Source organism: Copadichromis virginalis, linkage group LG10 (assembly GCF_057382275.1).
Source record: "Copadichromis virginalis isolate Kocher_CV1m ecotype Utaka linkage group LG10, C_Virginalis_male_GT1.1, whole genome shotgun sequence".
NCBI lineage: Eukaryota > Metazoa > Chordata > Actinopteri > Cichliformes > Cichlidae > Copadichromis > Copadichromis virginalis.
The window spans coordinates 16319353-16335565 of NC_140627.1; the positions used below are offsets into that span (position 1 = coordinate 16319353).

At 42.6% G+C, this 16213-nt stretch overlaps 1 protein-coding gene across 4 annotated transcripts; it reads right to left on the reverse strand.

The window, feature by feature from the left end:
• Positions 1-557: 557 nt before the first annotated feature.
• Positions 558-15249, reverse strand: LOC146700150 (uncharacterized). 4 transcript variants are annotated; one of them, XM_085470228.1, is made up of 19 exons: positions 14214-14439; positions 13422-13628; positions 13209-13319; positions 12875-12974; positions 11827-11894; positions 11657-11727; positions 11483-11565; positions 11286-11397; positions 11029-11169; positions 10714-10814; positions 10365-10530; positions 7994-8078; positions 7703-7903; positions 4073-5021; positions 1863-1936; positions 1362-1666; positions 1160-1268; positions 853-991; positions 558-750 (listed from the first exon to the last, which is right to left on the reverse strand). In XM_085470228.1, the coding sequence occupies exons 1-19, from the start codon at positions 14428-14430 to the stop codon at positions 579-581; spliced, it is 3411 nt and encodes a 1136-aa protein (XP_085326354.1). In that variant the 5' UTR covers positions 14431-14439; the 3' UTR covers positions 558-578. The 4 variants fall into 4 exon arrangements, with proteins under 4 accessions (XP_085326354.1, XP_085326353.1, XP_085326350.1 ...); XM_085470227.1 differs by lacking the exons at positions 558-750; positions 853-991; positions 1160-1268; positions 1362-1666; positions 1863-1936 and adding exons at positions 2687-2924; positions 3027-3165; positions 3334-3442; positions 3537-3841; position 6667 and having other exon boundaries at positions 4038-4793; positions 7398-7903; XM_085470224.1 differs by lacking the exons at positions 558-750; positions 853-991; positions 1160-1268; ... (1 more) ...; positions 1863-1936; positions 4073-5021 and adding exons at positions 5647-5840; positions 5943-6081; positions 6250-6358; positions 6452-6756; positions 15213-15237 and having other exon boundaries at positions 6953-7903.
• Between the last annotated feature and the right edge of the window lie 964 nt (positions 15250-16213).

The following is a 16213-nucleotide window of genomic DNA, read 5'->3' on the forward strand; positions in this document are numbered from 1 at the left end:
TCCAGATTCATCATTTTCTGAAAGCCTTTACATATCCTCCACACTCCATTTATAGGCCGCTTCCTGCACAGCCTTTTTATCTGCCATCCTCTGGTAGCGTTTCTGTTCAAAACCATTTGACCTGCAAGACACAAATAAAATAACCCTATTAATTATGATACGACAAGCTAAAAGGCCAAAGACAATCCATTCAATTAGGCGCAAATTTAATATAGACATGGAAAAAAATGATCACAATTTCTTTACCATTAATGTGCAAAATGACAAACTGATGTGTGTATTAAAAACATTCAATATTAAACTACAGTTCTGTCCTCAACAGTTTTCCTCTGTCACCGATGCACAAACTCTACCTGTCAACTCCGTCCCAGCGGTACCCCGGTGGAATATTGAACCGGTTTGGAGGTGGAGCAGGGCCTTTATATCGAGGTTTCTCTACAAAAAATCAAAACAAACATACAAATAAATAAAAATACAAACAGTAGCAAAAGCAAAACTGCTGCTATTTAAAAGCTTCTTACAAGGATTGACCTGGTGAAATAAAATAAAGTCATAAATAAAATAAAACATATGTAATGTTAAATATCTTGTGTTTTTGTGCCACGGTCCTTTTTACGCCTGCGCATTGCAGCCATAGGATCGCCTTCTCTTTCCTGTTCTCTCAACATGCGGTCAAGATCCTCAAGTGGCTTAAGGGCTTCGCGCAGCGCTTCCTTAAGTTTCTGGTGATGCATCTGGATCTGTGCCAACCTATACATACATTTTAACATAAACCATTGAACCACTTTTATAATTTTTTATGTGGATATAATCACATAAACTGTGATATTTGAAATGATCATGCACATTTACCCTTTTCCCCACTGAGCGTATTTCTCATCTCTTGCCGCTTTTTCACCAGCTTTCTTTTTCTGTTCATTTCTCTCTGAATCCAGATCCCTCCTTTTGCCACTTTTGTCTCTGAAAATCGTCTGAGCCTTACGCGATTCATCTGGTCAAAGGGGATGAATGGGTAAGTATGTAGAAACTTCATTATTTAATTTTAGGACTAAATAAAATACGACAATATAGATGATAAGCTGAAATGAGATGCAAAGCTGTATGAAGCTCTTCAATCAATGGGTGTAAAAAAATCTTAAGAGAGAAAAGTTGATGAAACCTTCAAGTGGCTGATTGTGTTTTTCTCTGCGTCTGTTCTCCTTTTGCTCTTTCCTTAAAATGTCCACAGAAACCAGGCCTGCCTTTCCACCAGATAGCATCCTTTGGCCCTGGTTATAAAAAAAAAAAAGACAATTGAAAAATATAACATTTGAGTGAAATCAGATTTGACATTAATCTTTGTTCCAACACAGTCTGCTTACCTGTGACTGGCCTGGCCTACGAGGTGGTGACAAATCTCCATCCGAGTCCCTTCCACTCGGTGGCTGCCCCCTGGGTGGAGACTGGTCAGAGTCTGAGCCCCGTTTAGTTTTTGAGGGCCTCCTTGGGGGAGATTGGTCGGAGTCTGAGGCGTTTCCCTTCAGGGGCCTTTTCCTCGGGGGAGACGGATCCGAGTCTGAATCATGTCTATTCTGACCCTTCTTAGCCACCGCTGACCGATGAGGATCCGGTGAGCGTTTTTTACTTAACAAGGATGAGCTGAGCTTGCTTTTGTTGGAGGCTGAATCTGACAAAGACACAGTTAATTTGTTAATTTTCATTTTGTAATGCCTTTTGAACAAAAATTAAAGATTTATTATTAGATCAAGCTATGTCTTTAAAATAAATTTCAATTCAAAACTCATGTTAAATGGGTCTCTGCTTTTTACTTTTATTCATATGCCACACCAGATTCCACTTTACAATTTAAATGGATCACTGACCTTTACTTTGCATTTTTTCTGACTTTCCTGAACACTGTCTTGGTGGTGACAAGTCTGGGGAGTCATGGCGTCTTCTCCTGGGAGGAGAGACATCTGGAGAGTCGTGACGTCTTCTCTTGGGAGGAGAGACATCTGGAGAGTCATGACGTCTTCTCCTGGGAGGAGAGACATCAGGAGAGTCGTGACGTCTTCTCTTGGGAGGAGAGACATCTGGAGAGTTGTGATGTCTAGTCCTGGGAGGAGAGACATCTGGAGAGTCATGACGTCTTCTCCTGGGAGGAGAGACATCTGGAGAGTCGTGAGGTCTAGTCCTGTGAGGAGAGACATCAGGAGAGTCGTGACGTCTTCTCCTGGGAGGAGAGACATCTGGAGAGTCGTGAGGTCTAGTCCTGTGAGGAGAGACATCTGGAGAGTCATGACGTCTTCTCTTGGAAGGAGAGACAACAGAAGAGTCGTGACGTCTTCTCTTGGGAGGAGAGACATCTGGAGAGTCATGAGGTCTAGTCCTGGGAGGAGAGACATCTGGAGAGTCGTGAGGTCTAGTCCTGGGAGGAGAGACATCTGGAGAGTCGTGAGGTCTAGTCCTGGGAGGAGAGACATCTGGAGAGTCATGACGTCTTCTCCTGGGAGGAGAGACATCTGGAGAGTCGTGAGGTCTAGTCCTGGGAGGAGAGACATCAGGAGAGTCATGACGTCTTCTCCTGGGAGGAGAGACATCTGGAGAGTCGTGAGGTCTAGTCCTGGGAGGAGAGACATCAGGAGAGTCGTGACGTCTTGTCCTGTGAGGAGAGACATCCGGAGAGTACTTCCGACTTCTCTTTGGTGGAGAGATGTCTGGAGAGTCATGCCGGGTCTTTTTGACAGGAGAATCCTGTCCTCTTCTCTTTGAGTTAAATATCTTGTGTTTTTGTGCCACGGTCCTTTTTACGCCTGCGCATTGCAGCCATAGGATCGCCTTCTCTTTCCTGTTCTCTCAACATGCGGTCAAGTTCCTCAAGTGGCTTAAGGGCTTCGCGCAGCGCTTCCTTAAGTTTCTGGTGATGCATCTGGATCTGTGCCAACCTATACATACATTTTAACATAAACCATTGAACCACTTTTATAATTTTTTATGTGGATATAATCACATAAACTGTGATATTTGAAATGATCATGCACATTTACCCTTTTCCCCACTGAGCGTATTTCTCGTCTCTTGCCGCTTTTTCACCAGCTTTCTTTTTCTGTTCATTTCTCTCTGAATCCAGATCCCTCCTTTTGCCACTTTTGTCTCTGAAAATCGCCTGAGCGTTACGCGATTCATCTGGTCAAAGGGGATGAATGGGTAAGTATGTAGAAACTTCATTATTTAATTTTAGGACTAAATAAAATACGACAATATAGATGATAAGCTGAAATGAGATGCAAAGCTGTATGAAGCTCTTCAATCAATGGGTGTAAAAAAATCTTAAGAGAGAAAAGTTGATGAAACCTTCAAGTGGCTGATTGTGTTTTTCTCTGCGTCTGTTCTCCTTTTGCTCTTTCCTTAAAATGTCCACAGAAACCAGGCCTGCCTTTCCACCAGATAGCATCCTTTGGCCCTGGTTATAAAAAAAAAAAAAGACAATTGAAAAATATAACATTTGAGTGAAATCAGATTTGACATTAATCTTTGTTCCAACACAGTCTGCTTACCTGTGACTGGCCTGGCCTACGAGGTGGTGACAAATCTCCATCCGAGTCCCTTCCACTCGGTGGCTGCCCCCTGGGTGGAGACTGGTCAGAGTCTGAGCCCCGTTTAGTTTTTGAGGGCCTCCTTGGGGGAGATTGGTCGGAGTCTGAGGCGTTTCCCTTCAGGGGCCTTTTCCTCGGGGGAGACGGATCCGAGTCTGAATCATGTCTATTCTGACCCTTCTTAGCCACCGCTGACCGATGAGGATCCGGTGAGCGTTTTTTACTTAACAAGGATGAGCTGAGCTTGCTTTTGTTGGAGGCTGAATCTGACAAAGACACAGTTAATTTGTTAATTTTCATTTTGTAATGCCTTTTGGACAAAAATTAAAGATTTATTATTAGATCAAGCTATGTCTTTAAAATAAATTTCAATTCAAAACTCATGTTAAATGGGTCTCTGCTTTTTACTTTTATTCATATGCCACACCAGATTCCACTTTACAATTTAAATGGATCACTGACCTTTACTTTGCATTTTTTCTGACTTTCCTGAACACTGTCTTGGTGGTGACAAGTCTGGGGAGTCATGGCGTCTTCTCCTGGGAGGAGAGACATCTGGAGAGTCGTGACGTCTTCTCTTGGGAGGAGAGACATCTGGAGAGTCATGACGTCTTCTCCTGGGAGGAGAGACATCAGGAGAGTCGTGACGTCTTCTCTTGGGAGGAGAGACATCTGGAGAGTTGTGATGTCTAGTCCTGGGAGGAGAGACATCTGGAGAGTCATGACGTCTTCTCCTGGGAGGAGAGACATCTGGAGAGTCGTGAGGTCTAGTCCTGTGAGGAGAGACATCAGGAGAGTCGTGACGTCTTCTCCTGGGAGGAGAGACATCTGGAGAGTCGTGAGGTCTAGTCCTGTGAGGAGAGACATCTGGAGAGTCATGACGTCTTCTCTTGGGAGGAGAGACAACAGGAGAGTCGTGACGTCTTCTCTTGGGAGGAGAGACATCTGGAGAGTCATGAGGTCTAGTCCTGGGAGGAGAGACATCTGGAGAGTCATGACGTCTTCTCCTGGGAGGAGAGACATCTGGAGAGTCGTGAGGTCTAGTCCTGGGAGGAGAGACATCTGGAGAGTCATGACGTCTTCTCCTGGGAGGAGAGACATCTGGAGAGTCGTGAGGTCTAGTCCTGGGAGGAGAGACATCAGGAGAGTCATGACGTCTTCTCCTGGGAGGAGAGACATCTGGAGAGTCGTGAGGTCTAGTCCTGGGAGGAGAGACATCTGGAGAGTCATGACGTCTTCTCTTGGGAGGAGAGACAACAGGAGAGTCGTGACGTCTTCTCTTGGGAGGAGAGACATCTGGAGAGTCATGAGGTCTAGTCCTGGGAGGAGAGACATCTGGAGAGTCGTGACGTCTTCTCTTGGGAGGAGAGACATCTGGAGAGTCATGAGGTCTAGTCCTGGGAGGAGAGACATCTGGAGAGTCATGAGGTCTAGTCCTGGGAGGAGCGACATCAGGAGAGTCGTGACGTCTTCTCCTGGGAGGAGAGACATCTGGAGAGTCGTGAGGTCTAGTCCTGTGAGGAGAGACATCTGGAGAGTCATGACGTCTTCTCTTGGGAGGAGAGACAACAGGAGAGTCGTGACGTCTTCTCTTGGGAGGAGAGACATCTGGAGAGTCATGAGGTCTAGTCCTGGGAGGAGAGACATCTGGAGAGTCATGACGTCTTCTCCTGGGAGGAGAGACATCTGGAGAGTCGTGAGGTCTAGTCCTGGGAGGAGAGACATCTGGAGAGTCATGACGTCTTCTCCTGGGAGGAGAGACATCTGGAGAGTCGTGAGGTCTAGTCCTGGGAGGAGAGACATCAGGAGAGTCATGACGTCTTCTCCTGGGAGGAGAGACATCTGGAGAGTCGTGAGGTCTAGTCCTGGGAGGAGAGACATCTGGAGAGTCATGACGTCTTCTCCTGGGAGGAGAGACATCTGGAGAGTCGTGAGGTCTAGTCCTGGGAGGAGAGACATCAGGAGAGTCGTGACGTCTTGTCCTGTGAGGAGAGACATCCGGAGAGTACTTCCGACTTCTCTTTGGTGGAGAGATGTCTGGAGAGTCATGCCGGGTCTTTTTGACAGGAGAATCCTGTCCTCTTCTCTTTGAGTTAAATATCTTGTGTTTTTGTGCCACGGTCCTTTTTACGCCTGCGCATTGCAGCCATAGGATCGCCTTCTCTTTCCTGTTCTCTCAACATGCGGTCAAGATCCTCAAGTGGCTTAAGGGCTTCGCGCAGCGCTTCCTTAAGTTTCTGGTGATGCATCTGGATCTGTGCCAACCTATACATACATTTTAACATAAACCATTGAACCACTTTTATAATTTTTTATGTGGATATAATCACATAAACTGTGATATTTGAAATGATCATGCACATTTACCCTTTTCCCCACTGAGCGTATTTCTCGTCTCTTGCCGCTTTTTCACCAGCTTTCTTTTTCTGTTCATTTCTCTCTGAATCCAGATCCCTCCTTTTGCCACTTTTGTCTCTGAAAATCGTCTGAGCCTTACGCGATTCATCTGGTCAAAGGGGATGAATGGGTAAGTATGTAGAAACTTCATTATTTAATTTTAGGACTAAATAAAATACGACAATATAGATGATAAGCTGAAATGAGATGCAAAGCTGTATGAAGCTCTTCAATCAATGGGTGTAAAAAAATCTTAAGAGAGAAAAGTTGATGAAACCTTCAAGTGGCTGATTGTGTTTTTCTCTGCGTCTGTTCTCCTTTTGCTCTTTCCTTAAAATGTCCACAGAAACCAGGCCTGCCTTTCCACCAGATAGCATCCTTTGGCCCTGGTTATAAAAAAAAAAAAGACAATTGAAAAATATAACATTTGAGTGAAATCAGATTTGACATTAATCTTTGTTCCAACACAGTCTGCTTACCTGTGACTGGCCTGGCCTACGAGGTGGTGACAAATCTCCATCCGAGTCCCTTCCACTCGGTGGCTGCCCCCTGGGTGGAGACTGGTCAGAGTCTGAGCCCCGTTTAGTTTTTGAGGGCCTCCTTGGGGGAGATTGGTCGGAGTCTGAGGCGTTTCCCTTCAGGGGCCTTTTCCTCGGGGGAGACGGATCCGAGTCTGAATCATGTCTATTCTGACCCTTCTTAGCCACCGCTGACCGATGAGGATCCGGTGAGCGTTTTTTACTTAACAAGGATGAGCTGAGCTTGCTTTTGTTGGAGGCTGAATCTGACAAAGACACAGTTAATTTGTTAATTTTCATTTTGTAATGCCTTTTGGACAAAAATTAAAGATTTATTATTAGATCAAGCTATGTCTTTAAAATAAATTTCAATTCAAAACTCATGTTAAATGGGTCTCTGCTTTTTACTTTTATTCATATGCCACACCAGATTCCACTTTACAATTTAAATGGATCACTGACCTTTACTTTGCATTTTTTCTGACTTTCCTGAACACTGTCTTGGTGGTGACAAGTCTGGGGAGTCATGGCGTCTTCTCCTGGGAGGAGAGACATCTGGAGAGTCGTGACGTCTTCTCTTGGGAGGAGAGACATCTGGAGAGTCATGACGTCTTCTCCTGGGAGGAGAGACATCAGGAGAGTCGTGACGTCTTCTCTTGGGAGGAGAGACATCTGGAGAGTTGTGATGTCTAGTCCTGGGAGGAGAGACATCTGGAGAGTCATGACGTCTTCTCCTGGGAGGAGAGACATCTGGAGAGTCGTGAGGTCTAGTCCTGTGAGGAGAGACATCAGGAGAGTCGTGACGTCTTCTCCTGGGAGGAGAGACATCTGGAGAGTCGTGAGGTCTAGTCCTGTGAGGAGAGACATCTGGAGAGTCATGACGTCTTCTCTTGGGAGGAGAGACAACAGGAGAGTCGTGACGTCTTCTCTTGGGAGGAGAGACATCTGGAGAGTCGTGAGGTCTAGTCCTGGGAGGAGAGACATCTGGAGAGTCATGACGTCTTCTCCTGGGAGGAGAGACATCTGGAGAGTCGTGAGGTCTAGTCCTGGGAGGAGAGACATCTGGAGAGTCATGACGTCTTCTCCTGGGAGGAGAGACATCTGGAGAGTCGTGAGGTCTAGTCCTGGGAGGAGAGACATCTGGAGAGTCATGACGTCTTCTCCTGGGAGGAGAGACATCAGGAGAGTCGTGACGTCTTGTCCTGTGAGGAGAGACATCCGGAGAGTACTTCCGACTTCTCTTTGGTGGAGAGATGTCTGGAGAGTCATGCCGGGTCTTTTTGACAGGAGAATCCTGTCCTCTTCTCTTTGAAGACAACTCGGGTGAGTCATGTATACCTCTGCTTAATGAGCCAGCCTCTGTATTTTGATGTTCTTTTCCATTTCCTTCCTCTGTGTCATCATTTTGATCCACTTTTAGGAGAGGAAGTAAAACTATAGTAAACAACAGTCTTAACTTAATATTGCACAAATCCCCCCCTACTTCTGTGACTTCTTATTTACCTCCAATTGCTTTCCATCTGTTGCTGGTCCTAAAAACTTCCATCTGTTTCACTTCCTCAGGTCGATCATCAATCACCTCAGCAATCTGAACAGTTAACAAGAGATTAAGTTTTAAAACAGAACTTCTTGACATAACAAAATTACCCAAACTATAAGCATACCCATTTAATACAATAGATTAGATTTCAGCATTAAGTAAATGGCCTGTATTTGTATAGCGCTTTACTTAGTCCCTAAGGACCCCAAAGCACTTTACACGTTCAGTCATCCACCCATTCACACACACTGGTGATGGCAAGCTAAATTGTAGCCACAGCCGCCCTGAGGCGCACTGACAGAGGCGAGGCTGCCGGTGTTCCAGATCTACTGGCGTTTAGATCAACTGGCGTTAGTCGAACAGATGTGTGGCAGACTTCCGTTTCAGGAGCTGCTACCTACAGACTAGCAAAAAAACGCCAAATGTGTCATCTGTGACACTTGTGAGGTTATCTCAAACACACTCCGTCAGTCTTGATGCTGTTGAACAACAAAATGTTTAAAAATGTGGCGAGTTTACCTAGGGTTATCCTCATGCGCGACGCGATCGCGAAAACAGCAAACAATTAACACCATGCCGATGTTGTTCACAGGACAACAAGAGTAAACGATCGGGAGACTCTTGTTGTCGTTATCGTTCCCCTCACACGGTTTGTTTCTCCGAATTCAGCGTTTTTGCTTCACAACTAAAGCGAGCAGTTTACTTTGTGTGCACTAACATGGACTCGAGTCAACCAGTGCCACCACTGGCCAAGTGCCACAGCCTACAGCCAGATCAACTTGTGACACACATCTGCAGCACGTCTGAATTCGTTTCATGCACAAACATTTTAGAGTTGGTTGTTATATACAGTCTGTATAAGTGTGGTTAATCTAATAAACATTTGTAAGGAGATGGCAGTTACTGTGAATGTACAGCAGTTACACAGTGATTAGTAATAAACAGTCAGACAATGACCCTGACTTTCTCATTCAGTCTTGTAGATTGAATGCACCTTCTGTGGAAAGTGGTACCACACAGTGTGTGTGGACTTCCCCTGTGCAGAAGGCGACTACAAATGTTGTGCATGTTAAATAAACAGAAAAAAGTGATCCCTGTTGTCTTTGCTTACTGATTGTTTTCAGTGTTGACAAGCCACATTGCTGCCATTGCATCTTTCAACATGTTTGTGGGTAGATTTGGATGTACCAGGGGTAAGTGCAGCCACTCAGCCTCTACTCAATGTCATCATAGCAAGTTAATCTAGTAGTGGGCTATGGTATTTGGCCACAGGTGGCAGCAGTGGACTGACCTCCATTTGAAACTGCTCCAGCTGCTGTGTGATAGTGGATCTGCTACAAATTGAAGATCATATGGAAGTTTTGGAAATTAACCCTTGTATTATGTTGAAAAACAAAAAAGTGACATTGATTTTGTTGCGGGTCATTTTGACCCATACTGTGTAAATCCACTCAGAATTGTCAAGAAACTGCAATAAAACAATAGCACCTTTATTTTCCATCAGATAAACATGTAGAACACAGACATACAACAGTGACTTTCCATAACTATTTTAGGAACAATTTGGTTTTTCGTTCTTACAAACACGTATTTTGAACTTGCCCAACGTTCTCAGTTTTTCAATGCTCAACATTTTCGATTTTGTCCACATGATGGACAGAATGTAACTGTGTGCTTTCTGCAGATGTACTTCTTGTATTTCTCACAAAAAGTGCTTGTTTTCAAACAGGAATCTTCCTAACTAAGATTTAAAACAAAAGATTTCTACGTCTCCTCCAGTCTCACAAACAGAACCAATCGACACACCTGAGTCACTGACTTTCTTATATCCACTCACTCTCACTGGCTCTGTTTATTACTAATCACTGTGTAACTGCTGTAAATTCACAGTAACTGCCATCTCCTTACAAATCTTCATTGGATTAACCACACTTATACAGACTGCATATAACTACCAACTCTCCAGCCATGTTGATGGATTGCCTATATTGGCTGGAAATATTAATTTCCAGAGAAAGGACACAGACAGACGATGCTTACAGGATGTGATGTGACAACACTAATGAAATATTGACGTGTCATATTTGTCCAAGGCGTATTTCATTGTTATGGAAAAAGAGAATATTAAAATCATGATGACCAATTGGAGCAGTGATTTCTATGACTTTGTGTATATAATTTGGAATTTTGTACAAATGTAGGCCAATAAGGAATATATGATATCATTTCATTCTTTTCAAACAGACACAATTGAAAGGTACAAATGTATTTTGCATGAAACACTGGGTTTAACAAAAACAACAACATTATCAGTACCCTCAGGTGAGGAAGTACCTTGTTCATGTGTGGTGGCAGCTGGGGACCTATGAAGCCAACACTGTTGTGAGGCATGGTGGCGATGGTGCCTGGGCTCACCACCGGCTGGGGAGATGCCTGACCAGATATGCCAGCGTTATGGTTCAAGTGGCTGTAGTCCCCAGTTTTTCCCACATCTGTGCACCTGATGACATGGAAAAAAGAATATTAACCATGACAAAGCATCAACATTATAACATTAGGTTATAATAATACATTTTCTACAAGAAAAGTGAGAATAAACATGTCTACATTATTAAATAATGATGGGAAAAGTTCTACTGAAGGAATAAGTCTAGAATGTTTAAAAATACCGATGTTTACTCACTTGATGTAGAAGAGGACATAGGCCTGCTGGTTGAGAACAGTGCTAATGTCACTGACTGACACGGACGAGTCATTCATCTGAAACCACTGCTCATTGCTGGCCTGTGAGACAGAATGAGAGAGATGTGACACAGCAGATTCAGTTTCTGAATTGAATTTGAGCTAAAAAGAAGAATCTTATGGTTATATAGGGGTCTTTTTTTTCTTTCTTTCAATGCATACAAAGTAGTTTTCTGCTGAAATGTGTTGTTTATGGTGTTTGTTTGTTTGTACTACGCAACAGCAGCATTCAAACAGATTCGGGCACAGCCAGTACCTTAATATAGCAGAAATAGTGTCCAGTATGACAACTCAATCCAGAGTGAACCAGCACAGCATACAGCCTGTAGAGCTGGGGCTCCCCGTGGGACTGCGACATGAAGGGCCGCAGATCCAGATGCTCCAAATACTTCACATCCTGATGACCACCAAACAAAAAAATTCAAACATTACATGCAAATATCCTGTTTTATAATAAAACAAAGCATCTGTCATGTATCTTTATGACTTAAGCAGACACTATTGGCCATTTGCCTTTGTGATTTTGCCTCCACTGAAGTCTGCAAAGCGTTTGAGTGAGATGGTGAGCACATTGGCGCTGCGATGGATTGTAAATCTTTTTGAGGCCGTTACCATTTTGTTGCACCTGAAGGAAACAAACATTCAGCTTGTTGACAAAAATCACACCTAAACACTAAAACTCATCATGGTTTGGCATCTCTTTGACTTACTTGGTGCATTTATAAGCATTTTCACCACCCAGCTGTTCTGGCTTGACAAACTGCTCCAGAGCTTTGGAGACATTTGGAGCAGTCTATATGAACAGAGAGAGAGAGGAAAAACCTCACACTCCATAATGCAGAGAATACATAGTAGCAACGTCACTTTGAATGTTGTCCAATTACCTTAATTTCCAGAGTGACATCCAGAAAAGGGTCAAATGTATCTGAGACAGCTTTGCAGTTTAAACATTTAACTGAAACAGAAATCAGTGCTATGAGTATCACACAAGCTGTAAGACATAAAAAGACAAATAAAAGAAAAATAAATCAAACCTTAAAAAACAGTGACTTACCTCTGGATCTTAGGTACCCGCCAAACACTTGATGGATGAAAGAGGTTGCCTGCGTTTGCCTGTCCAATCTATAATAAAAAGATAAAGCACAAAAGTTAACTAATAAGGACAGTGCAACAATTAACTGACTGACCATTTATTTTTTAGCATTTTGGAACCAGACAATCACTTTACAGTATTCAAGTAGCAGAAAAGACAATAGGAGGAATTGGAGCACGATTAATTACTTAAGAGGCCATCTGCTGCTACACGGGAAGAATTGATTTGATGAGAATTGACACTTTAGGTTCTTAAAAAAATAAATGAATTAATAAATTATTTTTAGGAGTCTAACAAGAAGCACAACACTCAGCCCAGTGCATCTGTTAAACGTGTAGTTTTGGTTAAATGTGCACATAGACTTCGAAGCTCTATAGTAACACATAGAAAAACCTGGATTTTCTGAATTTTGCTGCTGCAATAATAGCACTAATGCCATTAGGGTGAATAAGAGATGACCTGAGGGGTTGAGTGCTCCTGCTCACACTGCTTACCCTGTTGCCTCAGAAGAAATCTATACTAGACACTAAGTCTGGCAGCTCTCTGCCATAATCCCAGACACCTGTTTTACTACACGTTTAAGCCGCTTCTGATCTTTTCAAGCCCTGTTACCAAAACAAGCTACCACACCCAGTGTAAGAATACTTTCTGTGTTGGAGCAGTCAAGTTCATTAAAAAACTTGATATAATAATGAGGTATTATATCAAGTGGCTTGCCTAGTATGTAAACTGAGGTGTCAGTCAGGCAAGAGACTGAGGAATCTGCATTTCTGAAAAATACTCTCAGCAATTGAAGCATTAATAGTTAAAAGGAACTAGTATAAACTGCACTTCCTGAAAAACAGGATAAAGGATTTATTTCATATTCTCCTACTGTCACGGTGTTACCTCTACGTAGCTAATTATGGATCTTACTACATAATAAAGTGCAAACACTGTCAAGCCCAAGTAAAAATATTTTTGTGTGTTTAACTTGTTTAGAATGCATGCAATGTAAAATGACACTCACTTGGTTCCAGGTAAGCAGGACCTTTGCATAGCATCCACTGTGCACCGCAGGAATTCATGAGCATCTTCCTGGCTTCCATAGCTGAAGTGGTTTGCAATCCCTGTGTGAGGGGAACGAGGAAAAACAGAACCAAAAAACAAAGCAGGAGGTGAATTATTGTAAAGGATACCACAGTTAAATGCAAGTTTACACTTATTTAAAAACAGAATTCAAAATCCCTCCAGATTATTTCCCTCCAAAATTACAAAAGGTAAACAGTCACACAGCGCCTCCTATCATTAAAATATAGGTAAACACTTTGCACAGAGCACAGCAACAACAGTCATCCACTTACACCCAAGCTCATTGAGTACACCAATGGGCTTAATGACATTCCCAGAGTTGGTAAAAACCTGAATGATGTGGTTTTGCATGGTACACATCATACAGAACCCTGGCTCATGACCTGCAGCAGAGACAGAGACAAAATACTGAGTGAGTAAGGAGTGATACAATGTGAGAATCAGCGCAGGACTGCGTAACACCACTGTTGGTGAAATAAACTTACATGTTTTGGAGTGCTCCCGCGTCAGCATGTAGTTTGCTAAAGGAGGGGTGTAGCTGAGACACTGCAGGGCTGAGTTGAGGAAGCAGGTGTTCCCCATGTTCTGGAGGCCTGCACCAATGAGGTGAACCTGGGCCCAATTTAGGCTGAGCCGATCTGGTGAGAACAGCACCTTCTGGGGCAAGTCAATTCCATCGCCACTGCTGATCACTGACACACAGAGCCACAATTATTACTAAAAATCTGTTTCAATACATTTTAAAAAGGAGATAATTTAATGCCACCTTACTTATACAACCACACACTGGCACATGGCAAAGTCATGTCAGGACATCACAGTAATAGCTACAACTATTAACAGTTATATAATGTGATTCTGGCCACTGTGAAAAACTCCTAAACAGCCTCAGGAAGAAAGATAGGACAATTTGCCTTCTCCTTTGTTTCTGCTAAACAAGTTGGGCTGCCGGTCTTTATATAAAAACAGCAATTGCATCACGAGCTGAAGTGACTGATCATGCAAAGCTGGATGCATTACATAACTGGATGAATGAACGGAGAAGGGAAGCAGCAACACAACACCCACAAAAGCAGTTGTCAAACTTGTGTGAAAGCAGAAGCAAAAAGATTAGCTGTACGTTACTAAAACCAATTCTGACAAATATGGGTAAATAATGGCTAAAAAGTGTGGTTCCATATTTGCTAAAACTGGTTGGAAAACTATTCTGTCTGACAATAAAAATCTTCAAACAGCTTAAAAAGACATTTTGAAAAAAAGCCAGGCTTTGCTCTGACCTTGGTCCTTGGGCTGGTCCTCAGAGGAGGGTGTACTCTGAGGACCAGCCCCTTGGTCCTTGGGCTGGTCCTCAGAGGAGGGTGTACTGTGAGGACCAGCCCCTTGGTCCTTGGGCTGGTCCTCAGAGGAGGGTGTACTGTTGTACACAGCAGCTCCAGGTCCGAGTCCGGCTGACTCGTAGTCAGACTTTTCTGAAGATCTGTCAACTATGGTCATTGTTCATAGCTGCATTAGGAACATAGACACATACGTTTATGAACTGAAAACAAAACAAAACAAAAAAAACAACAACAACTCATTGTTATTTTGGAAAAAGGGAAAGGGAAAGAAAACTTAAATACTACATCAATCCTACACTGGTTAGGTAGCAGTACAGTGAGTTTGGGCAACAACAACTAAATACAAAAGCCACATTAACAGATTATACCCAATTTCGCTGTGCAAAAAACTGCACAATGACAATAAAAAGCTCTAAGTCTCTTATAGCTTATAGTTAAATAACGCTATATTAAACACTGCCCTCATACCATCGCCTAAACTTTCAGCAAACAAGTATCAGAAATTGTGTTAGATTGGATGATTTGTTTACATTCAAAAACAGACTAGCATAAGTGAGAGCCAAATATTAGTTTTTGACCGTTTGTTTTTATTTGAATCATCTTGTCAGATTCCTTTTAAATAACAAACACCAGTAGACAAGAGTAACTTTCGACATCTAATTTAACTCTGTCCAACTAACAAACTTAAAATATCGACAAAAATTAGTGTTTAGAAAACTCAAGAGGGGAAATGCCAGATAACCCACTCGACCGAGGAAATTTCCAAGTCGGAAGCACGTTTACAACAGAAGCAGCTGTTCCCTCCCACCTGCTCTTACAGAGTGGCTCACATTGGCTAAATGACGGCTGCTAGGCCTTTAACACGCAGCGTCGCAAAACCTCAAGAAAACACACAAAAAACCCTGATCATATCAGACGGAGAGCAAGTTGAGAGCTTACCAGTCTTGTCAAATTCCGAGATGGAATGACGCGCACTTAAAGAAGATGCAAAAACCATGGAAACCACATAAACATATTTGTACATTAACATAAAGCTGTTGTGCACACACACACACACACATATGAAGAGAGAGAGAGAGTATGCATAGTATGCAAACGGCTACCAAACAGCCATCATAATTCGTCATACAATGAGAACAGAACAAATCAACAATTGACAATGACTAATTAATATTAAAATCTGTAATATAATATATTGTTTGGAGTTTAGTCCGTTACTGTTACTATTTTTTACCATTTCTTCTTGGAGCAACTGTAATCCACATAATTTCCTTAGGGATTAATAAAGTATTTTGATTCTGATTGTTTCAGGATGACCTGCCATTATCCAATGACACATCTGCTTACCTGTATCTTTTGCTCGTTTCTCCTCCTCTTCTTTTCTCTTTTTTCTAAACTGAGGACCTGATGGCTTTGAACTTTTCTTGTCCATCTTCCATTGGTTTTAATTTTGCACTGCAGTATGAACACCCATCCCTCAACCCAAGGATCACCACAACATGATCTAACACACCTTTCACAGATTCACTTTGTCTAGGGTGCATTTCTGAGATTTCACACAACCCAGGATTCAAATCATGAATACATAATGGGCTTGGATTTACATCATTATGAATGAAATGCGCTCTATTTGGAAGCAGCCGCCCCCTCCTCCCCTTTCGGTTGTGTGTGAGACTTTAAATCATCAAACTGTAAATTTTAAATTGTTATTGATCCCTTTATCCCTAGTCCTAAAGTGTATATTTATTTTCTTACTCTTCTTATATATATTGTTTGTTTACTTGCACTGATGTAACTGGAGCTTAGTCGTCTCCTTGTTCAGTCTGACGTCACTAGCCGTGTCTGGACCTAAACTCTGCTGCAGGTCCATATATCAAACGATAACTATGGCATTACTAAGCGTTGAAAAACTGTCTAAAGTCTTTCATCTTTAATAAAAT

Excerpts from the sequence above, each read along its gene's own strand:
- LOC146700150 (XM_085470227.1), bottom strand. The coding sequence starts at position 14,430 with ATGACCATAGTTGACAGATCTTCAGAAAAGTCTGACTACGAGTCAGCC. Across the intron at positions 11,566-11,656 it reads ATGTCACTCTGGAAATTAAG|ACTGCTCCAAATGTCTCCAA; the intron begins GTAATTGGACAA and ends CTGTTCATATAG. Across the intron at positions 7,904-7,993 it reads CAGATGGAAAGCAATTGGAG|TGGATCAAAATGATGACACA; the intron begins GTAAATAAGAAG and ends CTCTCCTAAAAG.